Here is a 10,891-nt window from a genome sequence, read left to right as displayed (position 1 = left end):
CACATATCATCTGTCCCGTGTTGGGCCAGTAGTTGGCAGGCTGGTCGGTGACAGCCCAGCTCAGCCCAGCTCAGCCCCTCCCTCCCTGCGAGTGTCAGGCGGACGCTGCTGCTCACTGCAGTCCGCAGTAAATCCACCGGAGCCCGTCAGAGTGCAGCAGACTGCAGTCTCCATCACATCACACCGCTCCGCCTCCCTGCACTCCCCTGGCAGGTGGAAAGGACACGCACAGCGGGGCCGGGACAATGTGAGTATCACCCCTTATATATTGGAGTAAATGAATATCTCGCAGGTATATTAGGAGGAATTTCTCCAGGAATGTTTGACCATAGCTGAGGTCTATTTTTGCGACTTTTCTGCAGCGTCATGCACAGGTAAAGTTGATTTTGGCGTTATTGTTGGTCGGTTGTGCTCGCATGAAAATTAAAATATTTAATAAGTTGCTGTTTATATACATAGAACAGCAGATAGACATGATCTGATTGTATTTCTAGAAGATTAACCCTATATTTAAATTATTGTAATTTTTTAAAAAAAAAAACAGTCTCGGCTTTGAATTCAGATGTCTGGTTATTCTAAAGAGTAATAAATGTTATGATGAAGGGGATATTATGAGCTGCAGGACCTTGTTTCTCAATGACCTCAAAACGCCTTTGATTTAGAGAAGGCATGCAGAGCCTGATGATGCAGCAGATCTCTCCCCTCGTTGCGTCGCTGTGAGAGCAGGAAAACGTGTCCCATTTCATCTCTGCAGTGCAAACACAGGAATGCAGCACACTGACGCGCAGACTGACACACACACACATTCACTCACTAAGCTTCTTAAAATCCGTCAATCAAACATTTTCCTCCGACGTATAATTTTTTTAATCATTTTTGTCATCGAACAGTATCAGTCACTGGTCCCTGCCACAGTGTTGCAATAAGTATGCAGACCTTTTACTTAAGTTAAAGTAGCACAGTATAAGAATTTTAAAAGCCCTGCATGTAAAATATTACTTAAGGTACATAAGTATCAGTAAAAAAAAGCAAACAAATGCTCATTATGCAGCATGGTCCATTTCAGAATTACATCATATTACTGGATCATAATTACTGATGCATACATTAGTATAATAAACATGACTAATGTTGCAGCTGCTATAGGTGGGGCTAGTTTAGCTGCTTAGCTACTCAAACATAATAGGGGAGAGCGGGGCTCAACTTAACACATTTTCGTTTGGGCTGAATGTTATTAAAACTGTTTGTTTTATTCTAACAACATGCACATCTCTGCTACGAATAAACAGTAATTGTTTTTTTCTAGAACTTACCTTTATTCTACAATTGTGCTGAGAAGTGGTGGAAGTGAAATGTTGCAACGTACCCCATGGGTGGGGTTAAGTGAAACAGGCAGAGGGTTAGTTGTAACACTTGCTGGAAAGGTCTGTTTAACTCGATTAATTCAACACAGTTCTATATAGGTCTCCATCTACATCAGGGGAAGGATAGGTATCCATACAGGTATCCATCCTTCTGTCAGTCTATCATCCATATTCAATGGTTGGACTGATAGATGTCTAGGAATGGGTAACCTACATCCACATGTCAAAATAAGAGTATTGACTATAGGAATATTGACTAGACTGTGAAACTGTGTGTCAATAAGATACCTGACAATTAAAATGCAAAGTATATTTTCCTTAATTAAGAACATTCATTCAAACTGAACAGAAGTTTGACGTGCAAAAATAGAGACAATGACCTATGACCTGGCTTAACTGTAACAAAACATTACAACCCCGCTGTGTGTTCATTTTATCAAGCCGAGCCAACACTTGCTGGGAGTTGGTTACATAGTTCAAAATGGTGCTGTGTTTTAGGCAACAAGACAGTTGTTAAGATGAAATATGGTTGGATTCAATGACTTGCACAGACAGCTGAGTAATTGCAAAACAAGTATGACAAAGAAATCTCCACTGAAACACGTCCAATCTGTGGAATTTTGTCACTGTTTGGAGGTGTTGTGGTCAACTGGCCGGAAGCAGGAAAGGATTGACCCTGTGGAACGACATAAAAAGTCCATGTTACAATTTACCCCGCGTTAAGCTGTGCCCCACGCTTTTTACAAGTTTTTTACAAATATCTCAAAACTGTACTTAAGTACAATACTTGAGTAAATGTACGTAGTTACATAAACCACTGGTCGATTCACTGTTATTCTTTAAGAGCATTTTAAATGAAGATGCTTGATTTGTACTTGTGTCCTTCCTCAGGGCTTTCATCTCAGTCTTGGCGTTGTTGGCCCTAGTGGTCTCTGCTGAAGGAAGTGTTGGGTAAGTTGATGGCTTAAGATAGAAACAGGTACCACATGACCCCTAAAAACCCCTCACAGGTAAAGGAAATGATACTGTTACAATGCAAGAATCCTTGGGCCCCTGGTATTCATGTGGATGCCCCTTGACACGCACCACCCACTCAAACATTGCTGCAGCTCCTCGTGGCAATGCCACTCCCTGTGTGCAGTGCCCTACAAACACTGCTCAGGAATGGCCTAAGGAATGTGACAAAGAGCTCAAGGCATTGACTTGGCTTCTAAATTTCCAAGGTCCCAATCCGATCAAGCATTCATGGGACGTGCCAGTACCCTGGAGCCAAGTCTGACCCACAGTGGGGCCTCCTTGGATTGGACTTGGCACCAGTGGGTCTTCTCAATCCTGTGGGTTGCGAGGTGGGGTATTGGCATGTCAGAGGGATGCTCAATTCAATTTGGACCTGGGGAATTTGGAGGCCTTTCGACACCTTGAGCTAATTGTTGCATTCCGCGGGCCATTCCTTAGCAGTTTCTGTGGTGTGGTGTGGCACAATGGGGGGGGAGGTGCACTTGTACTTGGTCTGTAGTCTCGCCACCAGACAATCAGAGATCTCCGCCTTCTGATGGTCTGGGGACACTCCTTTCTAAAGTGTGTTTAACACACCGGAGAAAATGGCCGGCAACAAAGCAATGCCTCTTGCATTTTTGAAAAGGACACGCCCTCACAGAAATGTGCACTCCCCCTTTCTCGTCCACAAGGAAACAAACACACAGAGAGCTTGAAAATGGATGCCGAGAGATTTAACTCCGTTTTATCAAACATGTGCTCAGTCCACGAGATTGTGGAAATGAAGGACTTACAGCGACTTGAGCCATTTTGTACCACTACACGTGTTTCTAGTCGGACTATGTTTACGAGCACAAGAGTTCAGCGAGCCACCGAAGGACCGTCCTGCGGATTGACTATTGCTGCAACGCAGGGAGTTTTTTAAAACTCTGAAATTGTATCCGCCCATCTAAACACAAAATCAGGGAGAAAGACATCAGTCTTTAGTTAAGCAAAGTGTCTAAAGACTGACTTGTGAGTCTACTTGGTCTGCAACGTTTTGGTGGGTGGTGCGTGTCAAGTGGCATCCACATCAATGCTAGGACTAAAGGATTCCCAGCAGAACATTGCATTGTCCCGAGATGATCATTATTATTATTCACTTCATCTGTCAGTGGTTTTAACGTTCTGGCTGATCAGTGTATAAATGATCATGCTTTTGCTGATATTGCCAAGCAACTCTGGAACACCATCTAGCAAAGTCTCTGAAAAGCCAAATCAGTGCCTTTCCTTAAGAAGCACAAAGCATTTTATTTGGCTTTTAGTTCACTTAGATTCTCCTCATTTTAATATATTGACTTTTCTATCTCATTTCTTTCCCATTATTTCTTAATGTAACTTCTGTTGTGAAAGGTTTGCTTGCTTGCTTGCTTGCTTGCTTGCCAGCATAGGGTCTGACTCCATTTCATCCCAAAGGTGTCAGATGGGGGTTGAGGTCAGGGCTCTGTGCAGGCCAGTCACGTTCCTCTACACCAAAACTGGAAAACATTTCTTTATGGACGTTGCTTTGTGCAGAAGGCTGCTGACATGTTGAAACAGCAGAGCATCTTCCCTTAAACTGTTGCCACACAATTGGAAATGTACAGATGTATACAAAGTTAACAACCCTGTCCATCACTCTGTTACAGACCGAGCACCAACACCAGCTTTTGCACCGAGTCAAAGGAATGTCTGGAATATCAGCTGGTCTGCAAAACAGATGAATATGAGGTGGGTGAAACTCCACTCAGACAGCACATATATCTTCCCATCACATCACTTCAAAGACAATTTGTGATATGTGTGTGTTCAGGTGCGACACTACAGCCCCACTCGCTGGGTGTCAACAGACGCCGAAGCCTACTTCATGGGCGTGGGTGCAGCCATGGCTTTCAGGAGACTTTTCCAGTACATCACTGGAGCCAATGAAGGAGGTAAGGACAGGACGAGAGCAGACAATCAGCTTTAAGAGTGCGTTCATTCTGTGTGTTATTCTGTATGTGTGTCTGTCGTCTCGCAGGCATCCAGATGGAGATGACCGCCCCTGTCCTGGTCAAGATCCCAGAGGAGACCAAGATGTGGGAGCCGGCTATCTACTCACTTAACTTCCCCCTGCCGGCAGCCTATCAGGAGAAGCCGCCCGTGCCCACCAATGACAAGGTAAGCGAACAGATGGTGAGGGAAAGAGCCTTGAGGTTCATGCTGAGACAGATTTTTTTCCTCCCCGGAATTGGTGAGTCATTCCCTCAAATGCTTTTAGTATCTGTGTGTAATTTGATCATTGATTTAAGGTCGATAGCCTTAATTGAGGTACAGCATTCTGTGATGCTTTCACTCAATCAGCAGAACAGAAATAGACGATGCTGTCTCATGATCTCACCACATGATGTGTCAATGCTGCTGTCCTTCATCTGTCTGTGCAAGACTGCAAATACACACGGTTGATTTGTTTGATCCATCAAAACTGGGCTGTAGATATCCACAAACATCAAACTAATTAATGACCGAAATTTAATCAGTCCAGCTATTTTTCCAGGATCTCAATAGTCAGTTTCGCTTTTCCTGCCTTGTGTCTTTGCTTTGGACTCAATGTGTGTGCTCTTGTCTCTTTGGAACAACATTTTGTATCTGAGTCTGTATCTGTCTCCTGTGATGAATCATGTGTCAATGTCCAGCTGCTGATGTCGCCTCTGTGTCTCCTGCTCAGTTGTATTTCACTGAGATGCCAGAGATGGATGTCTATGTGAGGAGTTATGGAGGCTGGATGCTGTCAGTCACCTCCAGGCTTCACGCTCATCTGCTGACTAAAGAACTGGCGAGGGTTCGTGCTTCTTACAACCACAGCTACCACTATGGAGTCGGCTATGACAGGTATCACACACAGTACTTTATCAATTCAGACTTTCATATTGGTAGATGGGAATCACTTATGACTATTTCACGTTCTAACGTTTTTTAATATTCTGTGTAATTTTCCGAGTAAAGTATATCATAAAATAACGTTATTCAAAAAGTTCAAAAACCATATACTTTATAAAAGTAATGGACGAAGCCACCGTGGCATCACCCGTTGATTTGTGGACTCCAGCACTGAAGCCATGAGTTTGCCATTTTGGCCGTCACCATCTTGGCTTTTTGGAGCCCGAAGTGACCTTCTTTAACAACAGGGTGGAGCTAACACAAGCACTAGCTGCAAGGTAACTTAATTAGGACGGTAGATTACAGTCTGTGGTTAACTGCTAAAATGCTAATGCTAATTTTTGCTAGCAAGAAAACCAAACTTTAAACTATTAAAGCAAAGTGTAATTACCAGAAATTTAACATTAGACTCCTACAACCAAACACTGAACTTTTTTAAGCAACCAAAATGTTACAGTTGACTTTCACTTGCTGAAACACACTGAAATACACAACCTATACTATATGATTTGGGTGTTACACCATGGTTACATTACCAAACTAACATTGTCTAATCAGCTGATTTCCCCGTACAGTTATCTTGAACGGGGAAATTAGTTTGCCATTTTAACATGGGGGCCTGTGGGGTTGACTCGTTTCTGGAGCCAGCCTCAAGTGGCCATTTGAGGAACTGCGGTTTTTGGCACTTGTGCGTTGGCTTCATTTTTCAGCTCCGGAGGTTGCTGCTTGTCTTAAGTGCTTTGCACAGTTGCAACAAAATTTAGATTTCAGATGCACAAACCTACTCTGGGTGTTTCTATAAAATGTAGCAGCCTTTCACTTTCAGGTGTCACAGTACCATCATGATTAACCTAATAAGCAATGACTGAGTTGACTTGTAATTTTGTCATTCAGAGGGCTCATGTTGCAGAGCAGGAATGATTTATATTCCCACAATAACAGTTGCCATCTGCCAATCAGCAAAGCTGCCGCTATGTGTATTTTGAAATCACAAATTTCTAAAATTAACTAATTTAGAAGATTGTGTAGCCTGAGAGAATCAGTCATGATGGATTACATATACACACACATCACTGCACACGTCACTCTCTTCTAACTGTGTTTGTCTCTCTTCCTCTTTCTTGTGTGTGTGTTTGTGTGTGTAGTCCCTTGAAGCTGTTGAACAGGCACAATGAGGTTTGGTACGTGGCCGAGGGGGAGCTAGTTTGCACGGATCCGCAGGAGCCGACCCCTGCGCACACACCCAGGCCAACTCAGGCCAACTCACCCACAGACTCTCCATCTGACCCGTTCCCTCACACACTCTCTGATTCACCCTCACTCACTCCCTCCAACCTATCCTCAAATACAACGTCCAACGCATCCTCACCAACGCTGTCTGACACCCCTGCTCTCCCCCCATCCAACGCTCCTCCCAGTCCATCAACCAACCTGCCTGCTGACGCCCCGTTCAGCCAAACCCCCACCTCCACTCAGATCCTGCTGGACCCCACAACCAACTCCTCCGACCCCGCCTCTGTGAGCCCGTCCCTGGAGCCCCAGTCTGACGCCGCCCTATGGAACAGCACAGCCCACAGCTCTCTGGATACACAAGCTGACAGCAGCCCCGTGGTCGAGCCAGTCGACGCTCATTAGCAACAGTCAATTTGATTTAAGCAGCTATTCCAGGTATATTAACATGAATTCTAAATAGAAAAGAAGCAGTGGAGGTGTTGCAGAAAAATGAATGAAAGTGTGTGACAGAAGGACAAGCCGTTCTCTTCCTCCTTATCTCTCTATTCCTGCGTGTTACACTAACTCCTCCTTATGGCACTTAGTGTTTAACTATATGTTCTGTCACAGCTTTGCACCTGCAGCTTCCTGTATCAGCAGACACATGCTTGTCCACTTTGTTGTTCTAAGCTTGTCATACAGCTGCATCATAGAATTAAGTCAGATGTATGTATTAGTTAGAAAGTTAGAATTTGAGGTTGTTGTGTTGAGTGACCCAGCTAAAGCTAAAGGCAGGGATAGATGCCGTTTAAGATCAGTGTATCCCTAAAACTAACTTAGCAACTAATAGGACTTCAATGGAAATCTGTCTGTAATTGGTAACTAAAGCTTATGCTGGGACTAACCACAGAAGCTGACATATCAGAGGAAGCTTAACAATCATAATGTGTTCTCCTGTAAATGAAGTTTGAAGCTGTAGTTAGTGATTCTTTAAAGTTTCTGTCAATAGTTTCTAGTCATAACATCCTACATACTTCTTCTCTCTGTTCAGCTTCATGTCAGTTAATTTAATATTTGTGGCAACATATTGGTGAATCATTTTAAATTCGGTGTGCACATTTATTGGGATCTTTGGCGCAACTTAAACCTAAGCACTAATGCAGAATGCCTTTATATAAAAGTAGAGTTTATGAAATTATTACTTTTGATCGAACCTTTTTCCCCAGACATAGAGATCGAAAGTGCCTGTAAATGCATATGTTTTGCAAAATGTATTGACTCAGTATTTTAAGTCATTATAATGACACTAAGCAATTTGATTAGATTTTTTTGTCTCCTAAAAATCAATGAACATATTCAATATTCATTAAAAATTTAAATTTGAATTATAACAAACTTATATGAGATAAACAGTATTCTGTGTAGCAGAAAGTGGATTGTCGTTGGATGTAACCTTAGTTTCACTGTCAAAAGTTCAGCAAAAAGAGCAATAAATGTTTTTGCATCTTTGATTATCAGTAAATCTAATCCACACAGGTGTAAACATTTACATTAACAACAGATTTTTTTGTCCTGCTAACTAACCAAATATTACCTAACAGTCAGTTTTGTTTCAAGCTAGTACAGAACAGCTATATTCATACACGTAAGCATCAGTACTGTACCCCATCAGTACTGGCATTAGTTATCTTGTTCACTGTAAAGTCAGGGTTGACCTAACCTTAGCAATTATAGATGTGCCTTTAAGTAAGGAGAAAAAGATGGCAGGAATATCTAAATAATCCTGGATTCAGAAACGTTCCAAATGTTATATGTGGTAGGAGATATATTTAACATGTTTGTCAGGCTCCAGAGATATCACTGGGTTTTGATAAAAGACATTGAATGTTTTCAAAACCGTGTTCATTTCTAAAGGAAATCCCACGGGTTACTTATGACCTTGTTTTTGCACACTGTACAAAATAAGGCTCTAACTCAGTTCTAGTCTGACTCACCAGATGCAGGTTAGGTTCATGCAATAAGCCATGCCTGCTTTCTGTCAATTGTTGTAAAGATCTACAATGAATAAAACAACTGGTCAGTCTGGTTTGATTGGCCACATCTTTTCAAACATCCCCAGTCAATCAATACTTAAATATGTTCTATTTTGCATTGGGGGTCTGATCTCAGACCATCCCAACTCCCCACTGCATCAGCAAACTTTCTGGTGCCGCTGTCAACAGAGCTGTTCTCCTCCCAGAGAGTCTACCCACAGCTGTCACTGTCTTTAATTTAGATATGGCAGTGTCAGCTGTGTGATGCTAACAGTTAGCCCTGTCACTGTGTGTGTTCCCCACTGACTCTCTTTCGCAAGTGCACCATCACTGCGATTGTGATTGTTTTAGACAATTAAAAACAAGCCACAGTATTTTTCTCCTATAGCAGAATGGTAACATGGTGATAGGTCTAGCTACATGAAATTAACTAAATTCTGATCAAATATTAAATCCTGAACACACTTTTCTACATATCTCTACCTAGAAAATTAGCCCACAACAACTCCTCATTGAAAGCAAGTAAGACGGAAGTACTGCTCCAAAGATCCCAAAGAAACATGCCTGATCAACCAATGCAATACAAGTTACATCAGTTAATAAATTATCTATGCGTCTCTGAGCTACATACTGTGTGTTCTGAGGAAGGTGCAATAAAAAACCATAACAAACTCTTGTTTCACCCATTGTGTTATTGTTGTCTTTGGACGTGATTTACGTGAATATTTTTATTATGTGTGTTTTTCACTTTTGTCTAGGATTTAAAACATTCCTTACTTTGTCATCGTCAGGTGGTAGTATGACAAATAGCACATAACAATGACACCAGAGGACACTTTCCTTCTTTTTGATAACATTGTTACAACAAAGTTTGACCAGTATTGTTAAATGATCTTGCTGTAAGTTTCCTCTTCAGTCCTTGGTTGATGGCTCCAGAATCTGCACCTGATCCAGGTAGGCACATTGTGTAAAATCATTTATAAGGAAATATGTCAGTATTGACTTTTTGCTTGTTCTGCCAAGAAACAGGCAAAAAAAAAAAAAAAAAAAAATCTAAATACAGATTTAAAGACTGTTCGCATTAGAACTGACTATATTAAGAAATAAAGTCATATTATCTTATGTCATATTTATAGTCATAACAAATTTAATAGTAAAGCATGTTATAAAAGTATTGTTAAAAGAGTGGTAGTGTTGTGTTATTAAAATTGTCACTACAGGAGTCATACATAATCATAGTACAGTATGCAAAAAAGCAATAGTATAGAATATTATTTTAAAAAGCCATTACATATAATGTGCCATTAAAACGTCAAATAAATGTCATATAGTAGTATAGTATGCCATTAAAAAAAACTTGTAAAAAGGCCATAGTATGGCATGGCATGAAATATTCATAAAAGCATGTCATAAAGGTATCATTAAAAGGTAATAGTACAGTATGTCACAAAAAAGGTAATACAAAAGTACTAGCATAGTTTGCCAAATCAAACAAAATGTTACAAAAAATCGTTATGTAGTGTATGCTGTTAAACATTCCCAAAATTGCCATAGTATAATATGTCAAAACAATTCTAATCAAAAGTGTCATTGAAAAGTATGCCAAAAAATCACATAAAAATTGTCTTAGTATTGTATGTCTTCAAAAATCATACAAGAAAATCATAGTATATTATGTTGTGAATAATGTCGAAAAAACCTCATAGTATAGCATGTTGTCAAAAATCATATAAAAATTCATAGTATAGTATGTTGTGGAAAAATATGAAAAAACATCATAGTATAGTATGTTGTCAAATATCGTGCGAAATCATCATAGTATAGTATGCTGTCAAAAATCATGCAAAAACATTGTAGTCATGATGAAATAATGCAAAATCATCATAGTATAGTATGTCGTCAAAAATCATGAAAGAAAGTCATAGTATATAGTATGTCGTCAAAAATCATGGAAAAAAGTCATGGTATAGCATGTCATCAAAAATCATGTAAAGATGTCATAGTATAGTATGTCGTCCAAAACCATGAAAAAACGTCATAGTGTAGTATGTCGTCAAAACCCTGAAAAAACATCATAGTGTAGTATATCATCAATAATCATAAAAAAAAGTCATAGTATAGTATGTCATCAAAAACCATGAAAAAAATGTCATAGTATAGTATGTCGTCAAAACCATGAAAAAACATCATAGTATAGCATGTCGTCAAAAATCATGAAAAAACGCCATAGTATAGCGTGTCGTCAAAAATCATGCAAAAACATCATAGTATAGCATGTCGTCAAAAATCATGAAAAAACTTCATAGTATAGCATGTCATCGAAAATCATGAAAAAATGTCATAGTATAG

At 40.3% G+C, this 10,891-nt stretch overlaps 1 protein-coding gene across 1 annotated transcript; it reads left to right on the top strand.

Moving 5' to 3' along the window:
* Positions 1 to 107: 107 nt before the first annotated feature.
* Positions 108 to 9,213, top strand: soul5l (heme-binding protein soul5, like). Its single transcript, XM_049571838.1, has 7 exons — positions 108 to 247; positions 2,256 to 2,315; positions 4,028 to 4,109; positions 4,192 to 4,312; positions 4,399 to 4,538; positions 5,086 to 5,249; positions 6,443 to 9,213. Coding segments are annotated over exons 1-7 (1,059 nt in total). The 5' UTR covers positions 108 to 245; the 3' UTR covers positions 6,933 to 9,213.
* Positions 9,214 to 10,891: the final 1,678 nt, after the last annotated feature.

This window comes from Epinephelus fuscoguttatus, linkage group LG3, assembly GCF_011397635.1.
Source record: "Epinephelus fuscoguttatus linkage group LG3, E.fuscoguttatus.final_Chr_v1".
Classification (NCBI taxonomy): domain Eukaryota; kingdom Metazoa; phylum Chordata; class Actinopteri; order Perciformes; family Serranidae; genus Epinephelus; species Epinephelus fuscoguttatus.
The sequence above is the reverse complement of the archived record's forward strand: the minus strand, read 5'-3'. Positions and strand labels throughout refer to the sequence as shown.

Coding starts and splice junctions, on each gene's coding strand:
- soul5l (XM_049571838.1), top strand. Junction 4,539..5,085: donor CCGTGCCCACCAATGACAAG/GTAAGCGAACAG, acceptor TCTCCTGCTCAG/TTGTATTTCACTGAGATGCC. Junction 5,250..6,442: donor TATGGAGTCGGCTATGACAG/GTATCACACACA, acceptor TTGTGTGTGTAG/TCCCTTGAAGCTGTTGAACA.